The 21,530-nt window shown below is 41.2% G+C and overlaps 1 protein-coding gene across 1 annotated transcript; it reads right to left on the reverse strand.

Moving 5' to 3' along the window:
* Positions 1–712: 712 nt before the first annotated feature.
* crip2 (cysteine-rich protein 2) lies at positions 713–20,678 on the reverse strand. The gene is made up of 8 exons (XM_067479891.1): positions 20,520–20,678; positions 10,781–10,875; positions 5,407–5,464; positions 4,772–4,903; positions 3,273–3,341; positions 3,054–3,148; positions 2,373–2,430; positions 713–2,157 (listed from the first exon to the last, which is right to left on the reverse strand). Exons 1-8 carry the CDS (start codon positions 20,560–20,562, stop codon positions 2,090–2,092), a joined length of 618 nt encoding a protein of 205 aa, XP_067335992.1. The 5' UTR covers positions 20,563–20,678; the 3' UTR covers positions 713–2,089.
* Between the last annotated feature and the right edge of the window lie 852 nt (positions 20,679–21,530).

The raw sequence follows: 21,530 nt of genomic DNA on the forward strand, positions 1-21,530 counted from the left end.
TTACACCTGTATGGATTGTGTTCTGTTTTCTCAGCTACAGGCAACTTTAAATAATTTGTTATTGTATTTATTCTGTCTCAGACATTTGTGATTTTTTTTTTTTTTCAATTTCTCAAATTAGTTTTTTTGTTCAGGGTCCTGTTATTTTGTCTGTGTACTGTATCATTTATACCATCAGATGGATTTCTGTCCCTCTTATCATTTTTATTTTGAAAAGTACCAGCTTTGTTAAAGAAAAGCCATTTTCAATTTGCTTCCCATGGTTCAGGTTTGGAGGATACACTGATACACGCTCTTTGCCTTCACTACATTAAACATCTCCCGGCTTCCTGCTGGAAAAGTCATTACAGTTGAGACGACATCTCAGTCAGTGAAGAAACACATCATTGAGGTTTCCCACCTGCAGAACACATTATATATAATGGTGCTTTCCTGCATCAAAAATGGTTAGGACGACATCATTCGGGGAAATCTTGCTCAGTCTTGGATACATGTAACATTAATTTGTTGACCTGAGCTACACATTTGTATATAGGCTAAACAGTGTTTGTATAATGTAGATGGAGAGACTGAGTCATTTCCAGCTCCAGCTCACTAGAATGTAAATGCCTGCATTTAAAGAGAGAGAGAATCTTCTGTGCAGCTCTCTTGATGCTGGGTTAAAAATTCAGATCAAAACATATAAAATGATAAATAAATCCAAACCACAAACTACCACCACATGTAGTGTTTGTTTATTGCATTTCTTAAACAGAAGAGGGAGTTCAGAATCTGTCAAACAAAACTGTAGCAACACAGATGAAGAGTTTCTCAAATATGTATTCAGGGGATTAAGAAGAGGAAAACAGCAGGGCTGAAGTACAGTGTTTCAGCTCTACAGTGAGCCCTGCAGTGTCCATGAAGGCCTACGACGTACAGCAGGTCCTAAACAAACGCAGTAACAGTCGTACAGTATAATACCACTAATTCACATTCTCACAGAATAACTTGTCTGCAGTGTCTTAGCTCCATTTCTACAAGCTACACTACGTTTTCTGCTAATTGCAAAAACATAATACTTCAAAAACAAAGAGTGCATCCTCTCTAGGTAATTAACAGCAGAGTTATTTCATTAAAAAATAAAATAAAATAAAAATCTTGATCGTGGCTAATTATACAGCTTATATCATCTCATTTTACTTTCTGCATAATGAGTCCTATAAAAGGGAGCAGTACAATGTCCAATGAAACATGAAGGGCTTGATTAAAGCAATAAATAAAAGGTTTCTCCCCTGGCAAAATCGCAGCCCTACTTACCCAACCCTTCACCCACATTCTGCCTCGCTTCAGTAACAGCATTATCTAAAACAACTGGACAAAATGACAACATATTTTACAGTCCAAATTCTGACAAAAAACTGGTTATTAATATAGATGCTCACAAGTAAAAAGTCATGCAGCCAGCCTCATGGATGTGTGTGTGAAAATCATGTAACAGTCGCCTCAGAGATCCACTTTCCCATCTTTTTACAATATGTTAGGATTTTTTTTTAAAAGGTGAAATCTCATATTTTTTCACACGAGGAATGTTGCCAGGCAGCCAAACTGTAAATATGTTCTTTGTTAAATACAGAATTTTATTGGCAGGGTGCTTGTGCGCACCACCTGTGCACGCAGAACTCTGAGGTGAAATTCCTCAGGCCGTCGGCACGTCACAGTTGACTCACTGCACATCACACTGTTCAGTGCAACGCTGAAAAATAAGACCATAATTCTGTACTGAGATTTCATGTGTAAGCATAAGAAAACGGTTCAGAGTCTGGACACAGCGTCCAACTTTGATTCATGAGGGAATGCTGTTGTGTAAAGGGCTCTCCTGAAGCTAATAAATACATAACACATGTCTGGTCAGCATTTTTTAATCAGCCAATCGTCTGATCCAGGGCTGCTGAAAGAAGGGCCAGATTAAAAGGAGAGAAGGATGTGGAGTGGGCTGGTCGTCTCAGGTATGAACGCACAGGTGAGGAAGAGAAAACAAGCTACAAATAATACTGTGGATGTTGGTCAGTGTTGTGTAGAGACGAGGGGGTGAGGCTGAAGGGACAAAGGTTCAAGGCTGAGTCACTGCACTGGGCTCCTTGTCATAGATGTAGCTGCCCACACCACCAGTGTTCACGCCTGGAAAGACCACAGGGACAACAGTGGGTGTCAGGGAGTCAGAGAAAGGACAACAAGAAGGAGCAGCATGAGCAGGGGAAGCTGCAAAATATTTCCTGTATGATTATTCTCAGTTGAGTAACACATATATTGTGCAATGTGTGCAGCATGGATCAAGTGCTCGGACATGAGACATTCTGATAACTGGTGGGTTGACAGCCCCCCCTAGCGGTTACCTTTGGGCCCGAACAGAACAGCATAGCATGGTTTGTGGCAGTAGGGCTGGCCGTCATGCTGGAGGAATAAAGCAAACAAACAGAGTTGTAGCATCAGTATGGCTGCAATCTTTTATCTCATTCCTTCACCTGCATCTTCCATTTACCGCTTGTCTTTCTCTTTTGCACCACTGACTGTTTTTTTGTTTCGCCTACCATTTTATTCCTTATCTACTGTGACATTTGCACAACGTACTAAAAAGATTTCTCCATGAGCACCATTTTAAGGATAGAGAGGGGTTGACATGCTTTGAAAAGGTGGCGCTACAGGTGGTGTTCAAAGTGGTGCCGTCACATCGAGGACATAGAGCACGAGTTATAGAAGACCATTAGGGATATTCAGCAACATGTGTCTGAATATGGTACTACAGTCAAATATGTAACTAATCTCAGCATTCACATTGTTGTGAACAGGTTTCATTATCAGGATGAAACATCCAGTTCATGTTTGTGCAGTTACCTTCTCCAACTCTGAATACTCAGAATTTTTTTTGTCACAACAATATTTATTTCTGCATTTCTTTTGCAATTGCTTTTTGACTGTCTTGCCCTCTACTCCTCGTTTTTCCCCCCTGCACACTTTCTATTCACTTTTTCCAACTTTCTTTTAATCCCGCCACTAAAACACCTCCTTTGTCTCACCTCTGCATGGCCACCAGCAGACAGAGTCTTGCTGCACCTCTCACACCGAAGGCAGGGTCGATGCCAGTCCTTTCCCAGTGATGTCACCTTCTCAGCTACAAAAACACACGCGTACACACACACACACACACCTATGAAACTGTAGCATAGACTGTATACAACACTTTGTAGTTTCACACATTTTTCACTCATGTTTCCTGGAAAAGTGGAACAACGTACCAAAATAAACCTTCTTGTTGCATCGGGGACACATGTTGGCCTCTCCAGAAAAAGTGGTGATGCCTCCAGCTGCCAACACATTACACAGACACATTATGAAGCAGTAAAGGCAATAACACTACTGTAGCAGTACTGCAAGCCAAATGATCACTAATCTTTCCAGTGTAGTATAATGTGTATGTAGAAAAGGCGAATACTAAACACCTTTTATATGTTTCAAGAGGGAATTATTGGCTGAAAGACTTAATTTTGCCAAATAGTGCGTATCCCAAGTTTGAAGAACCCTCACTACATGTTGTGCCGCACTGGAAACTACAGGTGGCGCCAAAAGCCAAACACGCCGGCTTAGTGTAATTATAGCATTAAACACCATACAAATATCACCAATATTCAAAAAGAAAAAAAGAAAATACACTGATTCCTAAACTTATTAACTTCCTTCTTTCAGAATAAGCACAATTTAAAATATACGGTATTCAAAATTCTAATACTTTTTGGGTGGCAGAGTGGTGCAGTGATTGGCACTGTTGCTTCACAGCAAGAAGATCCTGGTTTTAAACCGGGTCCTTTATCTTTGGAATCTGCATGTGCTCCATGCTTCATATGGGTACAACATCCAAAATGCACATAGATGTGAATACACATGCAAAGTGCAAGGAGTTCAAATCCAGGATCTTCTGGCTGTACAGCAATAATGACCCAGAGCTGTACAGCTCTCTTCAGGCTGCTGAAGGGCAGCTGCTTCCGACCTCTGTGGCTGCCCTTCAACAGCCTGGCTCAGAGGCTCCAGCCCTGAACCCAAGAGTTGTCCAGGGGAGATCTGAATAAATTAAACCTGATTAAATTAGACAATTCTTGTCTTGTGCTACAGTGACATTCCAGTGATGTCACATGATTATATTGTGACATCACACGGCCCAGTGAGAAACAACCACGTGACTGTCATGTCATTTTTATGTCACAGATGTGACATCACAAATTCGAATGAGTGGGGACATCACTTATCAGCTGTGATGTCACTGTTGCCATGGAGAAAATGCCATAGTTCAGTCAGTTACTGATAACAATGTTCACAGAGTAAAGCATCAATACAGTAATCAAACTGACTGTATTTTACACTGCATATGAAGGAATGTACAGTAATTCTAATAAATCTCATATCAAGTAAAGAATGGTTCAAAATTTGAGCATTCACTCACTGAGTGGCACTACATACGCAAACATTATCAACTACACAGCTGATAAACTGATGAAAAACACCCATTAAAATATCTTTGTTCGTAATGACTGGATGTGTGTCCCTATAATGTTGTTTCTAAGAAAAATCCTCTTTCACGCCCAAGAGTTTTGGTGTGTCACTATTCCTATTAGTTTGCTTCTGAACTACAGTTTCTTCAAAGCATCTCCAGCAAAAGCAAGTGGATTTTTTCCAGTCTGCCCTTGTTACAAGATCCACAATTCAAAGTACAGTACACTCTGAATACATACTTCTTACTTACCTTTTGATGGGGCCTTTGGTGCATAAACTCGCTTCTCTTCAGCTTTGGAGGCTGAATCTTCACCAGTGGTAGACTGGTTGTTGTTTGCTGGAGCATCATACACATACGAGCCTGCTCCACCGATGTTCACACCTACAAAAGATGCAGGAAAAAATGATCTGAAGAACCATACTGAAATGTTGCAAAGTTTGAAAAACTCAAATTTTATGGAAAATAAAATTATTATCAATGAATACCCAAATAAATGCTTTAATAAATACACAAAATGGTAAATAGTTATTTCAATTAATGAATAAAATATTAAATGTGTATATTATCTACACAAATAAATGAAGACATCACTGCAAGACAGATTCTACAGCTACAGTAGCTAACATCAGTAGCAATTATACTATAAATCTACTCAAATGAGAAATAAATGAAAAAAGAAAAATACATAAGTAATTGTACACTTGTAAAACTAATACATGTTAAAGTATAATATATATATTAGTAATAAAAGTATTTTTTACTCCTCCATACATAAACTGCTCTCCTTTATTAAACGGGGTAAAAGTTCGACTGAGAATAAAATCCATTTTTCAACAGATTCCCACCACCACAAGGATTAAACAAAAGCCAAAAAACTATTTCACCTTTTGGTCCAAAGAGGGCAGCATAGCACGGTTTGTGGCAGTAAGGCCTTCCATCATGCTGTGGGAGACACAGAGACACCATGACATACAAATTACACAAAACAAGTGGGAGAGGAAAACGGTTCGGTGACATTTACAAATTTTCCTATCATATTTCTGTTTGAATCTTTTCAAAACAGATATATATGGAGGAGATGGAGAAGTTGACAAAACATTAATACAGGTCTTTTTTTCCTTCCCTCTCCCAGCTGCCTAATGATGATGTCATAGTCACAGGTTCTTAATAATGACAAGGCTGTGTTGATTAATTCAGCGCCACACTTCAGTGCAACCTATGAGTCTGCACACTCATGACCGTCTGCCAGTTGAAGGGCAGACTCAAGTTTAAGACATAAGTGGCCTGTTGCATGCTGGGAATGCGGTGGCCATTTCAGGAGCATGTGATCAGCTTGGGTTGGGGATCAAGGCTCAGAGGCACCTTTCCAATGCCCATAGATGAGAAGAATCAAGCAAAAGCAGTGGGCAAGAGTCCAGGCCCTGGGTGGTAGGAAAAAGTGGGCATCAAACAAGGGACCTACTACCCACAATCCCTTCTGCTTTGGCTACATGAGCTCCTTTTCCTCAGACCGTGCATCAGGGGAAAAAAAAAAAAAAGGACAGTTCTCGCACCTTTAATAATGCATTAACCCCACAGATCAGCTACTGTTAAAGCAGGCACGCACTCCTTTCACACTTCCTGCTTGACATTTATAAGAACCGTGCAGGCTGCGGACGCAAAGCCGTGACTAAGCACTTACGACTCTCAGGACAGGACACAGAGGGATTCATTGTCAAGTTAACTGAGTGATCCGTTAACAGTCTGTTATACAGTCTCCCTTCAGCTCAAGATGGAGAGGAAAACTAAAAATGGGTTATCCACTGCTGCTGCACAGCCCACACTCTTCCCACATCCTGATGCTGAAATCTGTATTCTCCATCTATTCGTTCTTTGTTTTTTTTCTTGACCTGCATCTCCCCCCCCACCCCTTTCTTCATCTGCAACTTAATCCCCACGCCACATTGCTTTAAACTCTGCTTTGCTGGGCTTCAGGGCCAGAATGAACGGGGATTATCTTTGAACCACTGGCTGTTTTTGTACTGCTTTTCTCTTCCTTTATTTCCAGACTTAGAGAAAAGTCACTAAATGCCTTGGCTGTCATCTATTTGAGGAATAAGGTAGGGATGCATCCCTTTATTGTGTGTGGTACTGTAAGGTCACCCATTAAAAGGGTACAGCAGTGTCAAACTTGTGGTTCTTCGAGGAGTCGTTTTTCCTTCTCTGATTGTATCTTTCAAATGATTTTTAGGGGCCGAAAGATCGGTATCCAGTACCCGGCATCACAAACTGGCCTCAGGGAGTTTTATCATTTTTAAACAGTACATCAAAGTCTGTTTACAGGTCATGGGGAGTACTACTGCATATGTGAAAACCGTGGAATGAGGCAATTTGTGGCTCCAAAGTGAGCTCCACAAACTAGTTTGACATATTGCCTCAAGTTGGTTGTGTCAGTTGGGCTGAAGTACAAGTTTAATAACAGAAAAAGTCTACAAGTGCAGGGTTTAGGTTTAAGTGATCTTACCAGACCTCTGTAGCTCACTCGCTTGCTTCTCATCTCTCCTTGAGATTAGGGGCTTCGGGCTACAACTCGTTGCTCTTTGCATAACACAACCACAGTCACAGAAATTGTACAGGTTAAGTTGCTTTAAAGTTTGTCCAAAGCTCTTGACCACTGCACCCAGTCTTCATTAGTGGAAGGACTTTTCTCAGTAAGCAGAAGACTGTGAAGAATTGCATTGAATTTTGGTCTTTTTAATTTCAAGTTCCCTTTAAGCTTGGAGTGATGCAGGTGTGATGTTGCCATGGAGAGATTGTGTTACTTACACCCGAACCAAAGACATACAGTAAATCAAATGGATTACTTTAAATGCTAAGAAACTGTGCAAAACTGAAAATTGTTCGTCAAAATTTTAAAAAAGCTACAATGCACTGGGGGGTTTCCTAATAAACTCTGATAAGACACTCTTGGTTCAAGATACATTTGGCCCAGTCGTCCTAGCTATGTTTTAGTTCTGCTTTCAATTTCTTTACAGTCACTACATGTCTAAGTTGTTGCCTATTTTCAGAGAAGGCTAGGCTATTTAGAAATGTCATTATTTAGCAAGTGTGTAAGAATACCTTTATGGCTATTGGTGGATTATTGAATGAGCCCACAGGGCGCAGGCCCACTGATCTGAGAGGTCAAGGGGCCCTTGAGCCAGAGCCAGTGATGGCACTGTTCATTAACTTTTGTTGGAAAGACCTCAGCTTAAATCCAAAAAGATAAACAACAACAAAATAAACAAACTATCCCAAAGAGATGAGAGTGCGAAATTAACAGAACAGAACAACCAAAAAAAAAAAAAAAGGACTAAATAACCAAGACCCAAAAAGTCTGAAAATAGACAAAAATGTCCAATAACAGGTATATTACCAGAAACCTCAAAAGGTTCAAAAGCAAACACAATATGACCAAATATGGGCACAAACTCTCCAAAAGCATGACCAGAAACAGAAAACGAGCAAAAAGAAAGACTGGGGACCCCTCCCTGGTCAATTTCCTCATATTCGGTCCATTTTGTAGCTTACGTTCAAAGAAGTGGGGGTGCTAATCAGGGGCTGCATCTTTCAGGGTCAACAGTGGAGATTTGTCACTTTGTCTCTTTCAGCAGCCTCAGGAAACTGCTGCTCCTTGGGCTCACAGGCAACAGGCCACACTCTTGGCTTCATCCTGTCCCCCCCCTAAGTCCTTTTAAAGAAGTCAGTGTTGCTCTGAGGTTCATAACCTTTTGCATACCAGGCCTGATGTGACATCAAACATCCTTCGCCAACAGAACCATAGTCCTCTCATTTTTTAACATTTAATGTCCTTTAGCCTCGCTCTGTTTCCATGACGATGATTGAACATCGAAGGTTTTCCTACTAAAGTCAGGCTTGTGGCATGGAGCAGCAGCTGGGGGAAGAATTTGGATGCAGTCCATACAGAGAGAGGATGGAGCAGGAAAAGAAGGTGGTGGGCCAAGAGAGAGCATGGGCCTCAGAGAGATTGTGTGACTACATCCCTGTAATCACACAAGAGATTAAACCGCAAAAGCAGCATCCTTTGGGGTCTGTGGGGAAATAGCTTTTGTGTACAAAGAGGCTGAGTTCACATCCTATTTGCACGGAGAAAACATGCGAGAGACGTGTGATATTACGAAGGAAAGAGAGGGAAAAAGAAGCTACTGAATTGTTGTCTGGGTCATTGAGGGCACAAAAAAAAAAAAAATAAAGACAGGACACGATAAGAAAATCCCAAGGGTGAAGGTGCCAGATAGTGAGCAGCTCTTATTTGAGGGTCAGCAGCTCTTACTGCACTTTGTTTATGTAACAGAGAGAAAAATGGATCTGCTGGAAAACAACAACTCCTGTAGCACAAACGGTGTGAGAAATCCCACAAAGACAGACGACACTGATAAGTGAGGAAATTCACTTAGCAGTTTCCTCAACAACATCTGGGAAATTAAATCCACTGAAATGCCTTAGAAGACTCTCTTCCACAAAAATATTTTCTTAATGACATGCTATTAAGAATAAAATAATATCACTGGCTTTTGAATTATTTTTTTTTTCAAATGGTAAAACACTGGAACATACAAAGTTTCAAAGAGGATTCATTTTATAGGAACTGTCAACAAGTCAATACATAACCAGGCTTTACTCACTTCCCCCTGTTAGATTTCACAAAAAAAGTCAATGAACTGTAGAAAAAAAAAACCCTGACACTACGAAGGTTGTTGACCCTATGTGATCGACTCTCATGTACTGATATTTTGTGACCATAAAGTGGCTGTGGTTTTGCGCAATAATAAGATCCAGCCTCTTGCCAGAAACCGAATCCTTGATCAACAGTGTGTTTATGACCTGTAATGAAACAAGAAGTCAAAAGCGAATGTACGATTTGATTATTCGGTTTAGTCAGTAGTTCCCACACTTTTTAGCCTCAGCAAACTTTTGCCAACTTGCTACCTCATATCAAAGATTAGATGGGCAACTGTGGTAGATCAATGGCTTTCAGCTTGTCCCTTCAGGAGTCACCACAGCGAGACATGTTCCACGCATTGATTTGGCATGAGTTTTTACCCCAGGCCCGGTACTGGCACCAGGGTGGCCCTTGGTGGCTGGGCAAGGCCACACCTGGTGGCACTTGGTGGCTGGGCAGGGCCACACCTGGTGGGGTGGGATTCGATCCCGCTGCCTTCTGTATCCCAACCCGATGCTCTACCCATTGAGCCACCAGGCCCCCTAGATGGGCAACTGTGATGGTGACTACAAAAAAAGATAAAAATAAACAATTTGCTGCATCTGTGCTGATTTTTTTTCCATTTAAATTCCCTCTAGTTTCCCCTCTTTGAAATTGACTTAGAAAAGACACTTTTTAAAATGAGTTTAACCAGATTTGTTGTATTTTTTATTTCTCGTGTCAAAACCCAATGCCTACTGTACATTACCCACAATGCAACTTGACAGTTGACAGACTGAGATTTGAGCAGCTAATTTACAGTGGGGTTTACACCTATAATCGTCTTCTCTACAGATTTATCTTGTGTCCCCTTGGTCAATCCTGACCCCCATGTTAGGAAACCAAACAGTTTCTGATTTCAGCTTCTCCAGTCTTGTGATCAATGTGGCCAAAGAGATCACCTTGGCCTTGCAATTGTTTCCTCTTTTCTATAGGTCATAGAAAAAAATTTACACCAATCAAATAACAAAAACCTGATTAGTTGCAGAACTAAAGCAGAAATTTATTTGTATCACATAATTACACAAGTGGACAAAATTGTTGGTACCCTTCCATGAATAAATGAAGAAACCCACCATTTTCTCTGCAATCACTTTAAAAAACAAAAGGAATTAAATCAACTGACTGCTTTTGATTTTTGAGTCACTGGATATTTTAAGACATAGAACAAATGAAAATGGCCTGAACAAATTAGTTAGAAAAGATTATAAATAACGGGATTATAGTGACATTACCTCTAATTAGTTTCACACCTCTTCAGTCTTCTAACAGAAAAACAGCCACTTTGCTATTTGGTTCGGCCTTTTCTGTACGACTACAAGTATAGTGTTTTCTCCAGAAAAAAAATTTGCTTTTTTTTTTTTTTCCTTTGTCAGTTTCAATTTGTGTCAGAGAAAATTGTAGGTTCTTCCATTTCCATGGAAGGGCTCCAATAAACTGATCCACTTCTGTACTTCTTTAGTAGTAAAAGGGCATTACTGTGCTGTCCTCTGCTGTAGTGGTGATGTGGTACTGACCTCAGCGTGGCCTCCAGCGTTCAGTAGCTTGTTGCAGCGGTCACACTTGAGACACAACTTGTGCCAATCCTTCCCCAGGGATGACACCTTTTCAGCTTTTCATGAAACACAGAGAAGTATGGGGGTGAGTGCAAACATTCACTTAAGGCAGCATGTATAAATATTACTCTGAACAACCCCCCCTTCCCCTCGCCATTAATTGTGTCAGGCTTTGTATGGGTTACAATGTGCTGTTCCATCACTTATCGCATAGAGGAATGACGTCCCCTCGCTGCGTCGCCCTCCACAATAATGATCAGTTTGTGCTCTATCTCAGGCCTGCTGTGCCTCGATGGAAATCCCGTCATGGTGCCAACTGAGTAACTGTTTTCTGGGGGTGGGCATACTGAGAAAGCCTGTGTGCCACACAGGATAGTGTAATGATGTCACTGCTGGATAGACAGATAGTGATTTGAATCCAGTGCAGCTGGAGCAGTGGGGGGTGCCCACATCTAACCCACATCCTTTATGTGTCACATCTCTCAACACACACACACCCATCCCCCCAGTTTAAAAGTAAACTCCTGGTGTAGGCAGCCCCTCAACCCCACTTCCGTCCCTTTTTCTCCAGTGTCCCAGACTGACCGCCCACACAGACAAGCAAGGGAACCTAATTACAGCTTTTCCAATAATAAATCCCTACTGATTCCACACAATAGGCCCCGAGGATTCATGCAGGCAGCGAAGGAAACACCTTCTCTTATCAAGGCAGGGCACAAATAGCCGGATACGTAAGCCTGCTTCCTACATTCCCAAAGTCAGAAACACACACACACGTACAGCATACATAAAAACATACAGATGATTGCTTCCTCCTGCTGGCTACCAGTTAGACAGAGAAAAATATCCTGGAACCTGAGATGACAATTAACGACTTTCTTTGGGATTGTTCTCTTTACGGATTAGGGGTATTTTGCTATTTCTATAATGTAATTTCCGTCTTTTGTGACCTTTGATCGAGTGCATGTAAACAATTATGTGTTTTACGAGGCGAATGCTTGTCACAATTTAATTAGGAGTTCAGATAGGTCCTGCATGTCAATTATGTCAACAGTGAAAGACAACAAGACTGACTGAAGAAAGCTGAAGATGGCGTGTGAGGCGATAGGTGAAGCGGTGGGGTTGGGGGGCTGGACACTCATCAACATGAGAGCAGAGGAATGCTGACTTGGCTGTTGCCAGAAATTTGACATTGCTCTTAAAGATATTGTCAGTTAGAGTAAAAAGCCTGCAATAAATCACTGTAAATCAATATCCCCCTCTGTCCCTAAATTAGAGAATTATAGCAGCAAACCTTCCATTAGAGTTAAAAGGAAACGGTTGAATGGTAAGTACAGTCGGTTGTGTAGGCACACTTCTGTCTACACCTACTACTTGCCATTTGTTGCAACTGCTGCAGTATAACTATGAATTAAGGATTTATATGAATTTAGCACATTCTCATCAGTGATGACAAAGTAAATGTGATTATAAATGTATGATTTCTGAGGATACTAATATGCCTGCTGACAAAACTAAAAAAAAAAAAGTGTTCAATATAGCCTCCATAACTGGACTACAGAAATCGTGCTCTATTAGTCTGTGTGTGTGTGTGTGTGTGTGTGTGTGTGTGTAGGTGTGTGTTAAGTCCAAAGTTTAACAGGTACCTGTATTGAAGGAGGGGTGAGCCTGTCCATCTGTGCTGTGGGAGTTAGAGTGGGGGAGGATAAGGGGATCTGCATCTGGCCCACATGTTTATATCCCCCCCCTCTCAGTCAGTCTCTATCCTTTTTATCTGTCATAAAACCATGACTGCCAAAATAAATCCAAAGAACATGCATTTGGATCACGATTACACATGGATGCAAATAAAAGAAAAGTCTTAGTAAATACAAATTAAAAAAGAAAAGGAAAATATTCTGATATAACTGCACCAACAGAGTGACGAGTTGTCAGTTCACAGTATCCGAAAACCCTAAATGTGTGCGGACGAATGGAACTACCTCATCTTCCTGCACCTCGTTACAACAACTATGTGAGGATAAACCTACCCATTTGTGTAAACAATCGTGCTCCTGTTCACAGAGAGGTCTCACCGGAAATTCACATTTACTTTGTCAACACTGATGAGAATGTGCTAAATCCTTTTCTTTCAAGACAACCTGCAATTTGCCTCGTGCAAAAGCACACAACAAAGGATTTCCCTGTGATTGCATGTAAACAGTTGACTTGCTTAAGAAAGCCAAAGTTGAAGTGCAGCACATCCCAACTGACAGTAAACATTTATGAATGATCTGAAATTCAGCTTTCAGCAGCTCTCCACCCACTAACCTCTGAAGAACATCCTGGGTAAAACTCTAATTGCAATACAGTTAATAAATGTAACACACAAAAACTGAAAATCCTTTCGGTGGGTGTGGTTGTTATTGGACTGGAGTTACTAGACCCACAAAAAGTCTAAATTTGGTGCGAAAGATGTAAATGAAAAAAGCTTTTGGAACAACTGTATAAAAGCTATTAGAGGCCCCAAAAACGGACTGTATTTTCCAAATTCACTTGTTATTGAGAGTAAGGGAACCTGTCCTAAATACACAATTGTCCAACAAGGTTAGAACAATCTTCTTGTTCTCACTTAGGAGGTGTACACTGCAGGTACACTGAGCTCTGAGCGAGAGGATGAGAAACAGCAAAACAGAGAACAGGTTAGAGGTCACCGCCATAACCATATGATACCTGCATCACTGTAAGCTGCTTAACTTCATTTGTAAATTCCTCATCTGAGCTCTTTGCTCTGTGGTCAGCCTCTCTGGCTGTACTGTCAATACAGTTTTAAATCATTGAGACACCCTGCTGCTGACTGATTTAGTCAGTGTTTACTGTAGCTTGGTTTTACTGAAAATTAATCATAGCAAATGAAGCAAAAGTCTGAATATTTGCCGGTGCAGTGTCTCTGTAGGGGCTTGTGTTTGTGAAAAGATGCAATGCGAGCAGAAAAGCAAAAACAATTTTATGTCGAAATTGTGTGCTGCACCACTTAACCTGCTTATACATGACTTCAGCAGGGGCACTCCACCCGCGTCATCATTACAGTTAAGTCCATTCGGAGCCAGAAAATGACCTCAAGGGAAAGGAAAACTCAACGTCAGCACCAACACCTGTTTGAACCTGGCATGGATTTAAGAGGCAACATCATCTAAAAACAAAAATCCTCATCTCAAAAAAGTCAAAGAATGAGTAAGCAATCTGGGTGCTTTTATGTCCCAAATTAAAAAACACAAATTCAGATTAAATATTAGAACATATTTATACTGTTGAGAGTTCAGCTCTAATTTTGAAAATTAGAGCTACATTACAGCTACAGTACACTACAATAAACCAGGAGCCAAACGCTGCACATTCAATAGTCTTGGAGTGTGATTCAGAGAGATTATTAAGTGAGGCCAAAATATTTCCGGGAATTGAAGGTGTGGAATGCAAACGTTAAAAGCAAGCAATCTGACATCATATACAGTCCGCTCAGTAAAAACATTACCTGCGATTTTGCAGAAGGTAAGAGAATCCGTTTGCAAAGACAGAAGCATTAATTTAATTTACTCTTTCATTTACTTTATTCAGTTACAAATTTCAATTACACTTGAGAGTGAAACCAATTATGCTCCAGTGAAGTCCCTTAACATGTACGTAAGGGAGCAGGCCTGCAGCAAATGGAAAACAACTAGACGGGGCATAAAGGCAACAGAACTTTAACAAGGCGTATTTAGAGGGAAAACATCAACGGCCCATTTCTCCCAATGACTTAATTATAGCTGCAGCTGCACCCAAACATCAGAGCCGACTGTCGGGCTCAGTTTCACCACGAGTCAGGAGGAAATTTGCCCTTCGTCTCACTCAAAGTCACGACAGATGAACAAGCACTATAGTGGATGTACTGAACATTTATACAGCTGAACTCCCAGCGTGCAGCGTGGCAGGAATGTCCGCCATGGGGTAGGGCTCTGAAATCTCATATGGGTGCTCTCTTTTTGCTCAATAATTCGATCAGGGTGCAACTGGGGGGAATCTAATGCGTCTGACAAAGAGGACAGCGCGGACGACGCTGCTTGGCACACTGCAGCCGCTCGTCACTACAACAAAATGAAATCTGCAGTGGACATAAAGGCAACAGACTTTAAAGATACACAAGGGTAAAACACCATCACCAAAAGCCTTTACGTTGTGGATGATGTAACCAGTGTTGTTTTAAAAACCTCTAAAATCACAGTTGGCTGGATTCTGTTCTGACTGCACCCTCTGGTAAGGTGCACCATCTGTTCAGCTTTTCCTACAATAAAGCATCCAAAACACACTCACAAAGTAAAACACACACACACAGCCCCCTGTCCATCCTCTCATTCCATTCATCCATCAGTAACAGCTGAATCCACGCAGGTGTTTTGCTCTTGTCCCAGCAGTGTGTTAACCCTGATGTTCTAACAAACACCACACACCTGACTCATAGACCGAGTGGCTGACAGACAGACTGGGCAGGAGCAAGGCAGAAAGGAAACAAACAGGCACAATGTGCTTCCCTCCATACATCCTCTTACTATTCTGCTCCCTGGAGTACAAACACCCTCAAGGACTTGTTGTTAAATTTAAAGACAATGGTCAATCGCTCGGGCACATGGGGCCATTCAATTTCACCAGAGGAAGTGACTTTAAAGGAGTTTTCAGATGGGGAGTAGGCTGTGCAAACAGTAACCACATTGTTTTGAATAATGATTGATGATGTCACAATTAATCCTTATCTATAAAGTTTATAAATGTCAGAAATCACTGTCAAATATTTATATAAACTTACTGAAGCCCCATGTGACTTGTTTAAATGTTTAAATCTGAGCAACAGTCCAAATATCAATACTGTATTTATAAGCATATAAAAAGGAGCAAACCACCATATTTGAGAGGGTGAAGACAGAGAATATTTGGGCATGACAACAGGGAAAACACTTGTAAACACAAAATGTGACGTTTTAAAAATATCATCCTCTGCTGTCTCTGAATTGACCCGGTCAGTGTTGAACATTTGAACTGATTTGTTCAGAGTCAGTGTGTGTGCCTGCAGCTCCCTGTGCTGCTCAGAGCGACTATGTAGGGTGGAGACTGATGCTAAACAGCCTCCAGGAAAGATGAATTTGGATTTGACTCTCCCTGGGGCTGATGCAACCGCGTGGCAAAACTTAGCTCTGGAGGTCGTCTGTCGCCTCGACTAAGGCGAGGTTTCCTCCCCAGGCCTTCTCCCTCCTAACTGCCCTCCCCTCTGTGGACCTTGTGAATTCTGTTGGCTGACGTAAATGGACCGCAGTTAACTCGCATCCTGTCTGTGCTGGTCAGAAGAGCCACAGGCAAAGTGCTGCTCCACAGTCCCTGGTTAATGTGAGCTTGCTTGCCCTGCAACGCATGTCTTCTGTAAGCGGCCAGGACATGGTGTCCCAGCAACAGGGACTTCATAAAGAGGATGTCTGTATAGTTTGCTTACAGTGAACAATGTCTTCAATACAGAAAGCAGGACAGCTTCAGTAGAGCTAGCATTTAGCGATAGGATAATTAGCCCTTAAGGGATCATATGACGGAGGCATAAGATGTAGGAATGCTTAGATTCCTTTGAGTGAAATCATCTGAGTCTCATAAAGTGGTGTAATGAGACTGACCATGTCTAAAGGTACATAACAAATGTAGCCCTATACTTCTATTCTCAAACACGTCAGTTTTACTAATCTGTTGATTAAATGCTTTCGATATTATATATAAGCTTTGCAGCCATCTTATTTTTCATAATGTAATAATGACTAGTATCCAAAGGGCTACGCAATGCATGGTGGAGTATACCAAACAACAGAAGAGGATAGTAGAGCAGGGAGAGGGAGAGCTGAGCAGAGCGGATCGATTACAAGTTTCATGATAGCGCTAACTTAAAGCTGCAGTGGGCATTGGTGGCTAGACTTAACATTAGACTCTGAATCTGTCGTGTCTGCTCTGCCCTCCCTCTCCCTGCTCTGAAACAGCTTTACTTTGCCCACCTTGCCCTTGCTTGTCTCTGATTGGCCAGTAGAGTGAGCCTCACTCAAAACGCTTTTAAGAAGTGAAAATCTCGATTGATATTCTATTCGAAAAATATGTTGAAAAATATGAGGTTTATTAGTTAAGGTAATTAGGTCTGTCGCATCCTAACTAGCACCTCCAGGAGTCCGTATGCCTACGCACATGGGAGCAGAAATATAAATATAGAGACGAAAATACACAATGCAAATACACTGAATTGCTACTGCTAAGTTAAAAAAAAGCACTTCATGTAACTTGTGAAAAAAAACAAAAACACTTTCCAGAATTCTCAAATTAGTTTGCAATACTAAAAATGTTGAAAACTATAACAAACACTGTAAATTATTAGCAGGAATTGTTTACAGCCATTTTTTTCCTGTCATGTAAGAGGTCATAACGCTGGAAGGTGGAATAGTTTCACCTGTGTTTGGGGGGGCTGACTTTCAGCCCTGAAGGTAATGCCATCTCCATTAGCGGATCAGATTTGTGCCTCAAAAAGACAGAGAAAGACCCACATTGACTGGCGCACAGTAGCTTCCAGGTTATGCAATGGCACCAAACAGGCGGCAACGACTCAAGAAATGATGTTACATAACTGACAAGGCACATTCACACAGCCTACTGGGCAGCCAAGTGGAAAACAGGGTACTCTAACATTGACAGAAAAGGCGGGTGGAAAAAAAGGTTATTGTTTGGCTATTCGGGGTAAAAGTGGGATATAAAAAGGAGGTGTGTGGGAAACAGCGTCCACGCTCAGTATCGTCGGGCTGAAGGGATGAAGGTATTCTGCCTCAGTCTAACATGCACAGAGACAGTAAGAGCCTTGTGCGAACAGAGATGTCGTTTCTCATTATAATGCATGAGGCACTTTGTGAGTCTCCATTTAAATAAAAGCGAGTCATCTCACTCCATTTCTCCCAGTCCTTGTAGTTTAAAAAACAAAAATCAAGGGGAGGAGGAGTTTAGGGCTTGAGGCAGCACCAAGTGACCGAAAAATAGGAAAGAGGCCTGAATGAGAGGAGTCACTGAAAGAAAGAGAGACAGAGAAACTCAGAGCTGAGCACTATTAGTTCTCATTACGTTCTCGTTTATTCACTTGGCTGCACAGTGATGCATTACTACTATTTTTCCTGGTGGGCTCCTGAGTTGGATCACTTCATCTTGGTCTGGATTGGGAGATTTAGTGAGCCATGCTGTGTTGTGTTCTGCATGGACTCTCACACACTAACAATGTATTTCCACTGGGCCTGGTCACAGGTCAGCCACTAGTCCCTGGTGTATTCTAAGCATCTCTTGACCACAGGAACTCACAGATGCTAAGCCAGAATGTGGATGCTGGGAATTTAAAATGTAACCCTACAATTAAAATGGTCACATTCTTTTAATGCCAGCGAAAGGGAACGTGAAAATAAAACTGCACTTGTGGAAACTTCAAAGTCAAAGACACAGTAGTGACAGTCAACATTTGTCTTTAGTGGCAATGAAATTGAATATCAGCCGTGTAGAACAGCTGTCCATTAAAGGAACGGAGAAAAAAAAAAAAAGATGATGTCTCCAGCCCACACTGTGGCTTACCGCCGCAGTTTGAAATGACGTTTTGGGTCGAATTAAAAAGTGTTGAATGCATCGTCTGCAAAATCCAATATTGGGCAAACACCAGCTGGTGGAGCCCGGTGGGTAACTACAGGGCGGGCCAATCACCGCTCTATATAGCACACCAGGAACCCCCACCCAAAATGAGACAGTATATAGACAATTTTCTCACATGTTGTGCTTCAGATCATAGCGTTTTTTTTTCTAATACGTTATTCAGGCCTGTTGTATCATTCAGCAGTTCATCAGACCTGAAAACCTGCCTCAATTCTGAATATTTTAAGGAGCTATGTGGCTGAGCAGAGGATGTATGTAGGTAGAGTGGCCGAGCTCATTTTATACCATCTGAAATGGACAGTGCTGTGGGCAGCTGCCCTGACTTGCGTGACCCCCCAAATGCCGGTCACAGATATCATAGCCTCTAGTGCAATGACTAAAACTTTATTATCATCATTAACATCCTCCCTGATTTTAAATGTGCTGCTAATTCCACCCTTGCTGTCTCCCAGTTGAACATCATCATCCTCATAATCTATACAGTGGACTCAGCCCCGAGCTCCTCCACCCAATAAGGCACACCCGAACCAAAAATAACCCCTCTGGGCTGGATCGCAATATGTTACATAAAAAAATAACGTACATCACCGAGGAGCTGTGACTCACAAGGGACCCACAAGATGAGCAGCTGTGATGTTCACTGCCACTCCTGTTACATAAGCGGACTTCTATCCACTTGCCTAATTGATTTTGATCCCTGTGACAGCTCTGATGTGTGCTGCTAAGTGTGAAAAAGATCAGCACAGGGGAACACATTTTTTTGTTCCCAGCATGCGACAAAATATAAACACAGGATTATTCAAGGTTCAACAGAACAGCAGCATGTTCCGTGAAAATAGACTGAACAAGGTTCACATCACATGGAGCCTACAGGTTTAAAAAACAGCCATGTATATTTTTATTTAACGTCACAGACTAAGCTCCTCTAATCCTTTGCTTTGCTGTTGCTCTGTGTACATTTACTTCACTATAATTATAGCAGATGCTTTTAGCATAAACATCTGTTATACTGGATATAAGATGCCATCTTCCTCTTTGCCCGAGTGGGTGTTCTGTCTTCCCATCTTTGTTTACAGGGATGCAGAAGATGCGTGTTTACAGGTCTTCAACCCACTGACGCAGCATGATGTTGCTGTGCTCCTCTGTGAGTAGGCAATCACAGCATATGGCATTTCTGCACTCTTGGCAGTGGCTTCCACCACCAACCCTCCAAAGCCAACTGCCAGGCTTGTATGTTTACCAACCACAACAAATTAAAAATGACACAGATCAGAGACAGAACGACATAAATGATTCATCCAGTCTTGTGAAGATGGTGCAGAGAAGCGTGTTTTGTCTGACATGAGATGCAAGCATATTATTATTTTTTTAAAGTATAAATAGGTTTACATAAGTGCCAACAGCCTTTTGTTTACATGGACTTTTTTTAACCTCTCCAGCTTTTGCTTTTCCCAAAGTTTGTGTGAATCATTTACAATGCCAGCAGCAACTCCAACCCTACAAATCTAAGCCAGGCTGTAAGCTTAACCTAAGTGAGAAATGCTTTTGCAAAATGTAGGAAGGCCATTTGTTTCTACTAGTGGACAAAAAAAAAAAAAAACCCGGAGCAATATTGAGCTTTATGGATCTAATATTAGCTCACAGACAAATTTACTAAACAAAAATACTCTTGTTTTATGCAGTTATGCACTGTTCATAGCGCAGATAAGTTGAAGTGTATTTGTCCATTCAGGACTTCATTTAAAAAGTAGGTACTTTTAGCTAAAAGAGTAAGTCAACATAACTTAATTGTGGTTTTGGTAAAACACACTGTCAATGAATGGGAATGAACTGTTACAGACACGATCCACGCAGCCTAACAAATAAATGCTAAATAAGTTGTCCCAAAAAGATCGATCCCGTCAAGAGAATTGGTCACCGAGCGGGATCAACCATCAGGAGCCAAAAGTAAATTCAGCAGCCGGGACCGTACACAGCGGGCATCACTTACCGAAATACACCGTCTTGTCACACTTGGGGCACTTTGAAGCCATTTTGGGTTGTTGCGGATCGACTGAAACGGATCTGTTGTGTTTGTCCGTAGCGGTGTCCACTCTCTCTCTGTCCTTTGGCTCCTGTCTCAACAGCAAGTGTTGAGAGCATCAAAGGCTCCTCATTAGCATAGCCCCGCCCCTGTCACGACGTCTCACGCCTCCTTCAAAATTGTGGGAAATGTCACCACTTCACAGCTAACGCCATGGCAAAACCACCTGGTAAAAATCAAGCCTTTATTTTTTTTTTTTTATCATTGCCTAAATATGTTACGTATGCTTAAAAGAAGATAATCCCAGTTCGCTATGTGTACTTTTATGTGTCTGCCAGTATATGTTCTGCCCAAAGACTTCATTACAGTATTTGTTTCTCCAAAAATTAGCCGATAGCTAACATTAGTTATACACTTAAGGCTGTTCTGGTAGGTTGTGTAAATATTCACATTTTATTATTCACATTCTTCAAAATCTCTTCAATATATCTAGTGCAAAATATGTTTGTTTTCTGCACAATAAAATATATTTAATCAACACAATCACCAACAATATTCATCAAAATTGCAGTGCCTACCTACTCGGAAAGTAAGGGTAAGCATCATAAGGCACTACTTGTTAGAGGGTTAAGGTCAAGTTCAGATTAGTTAAGAGGAAACACATATTAAACTACTTCCATCACTCTGGATGCTAATAATTTTTACTGTCTCCCACGTTGCCTGTTTTCTATCCAGGTGATGAAATGGCTGTCATCTTCATTTTGCTACAGAGGCAAGGGAGCTACTTGGGAAAAGGATGAAAATTTTTCAGTATTATTTCTTAATGTTCTTTTGAGCTCTTAACACTTACGCTTCTCGATCTGTTTTGTTTTGTACAGTTTAAAGATACGATAAATTCCATTTCCAGGAACACTTTGAGATTCGGTAGCCATCCAGCAACGTATGTAGGCCTTTAAAATTTAAATTTGAAATTATTTA

The sequence above is a fragment of the Channa argus genome, chromosome 16, assembly GCF_033026475.1.
Source record: "Channa argus isolate prfri chromosome 16, Channa argus male v1.0, whole genome shotgun sequence".
Classification (NCBI taxonomy): Eukaryota; Metazoa; Chordata; class Actinopteri; order Anabantiformes; family Channidae; genus Channa; species Channa argus.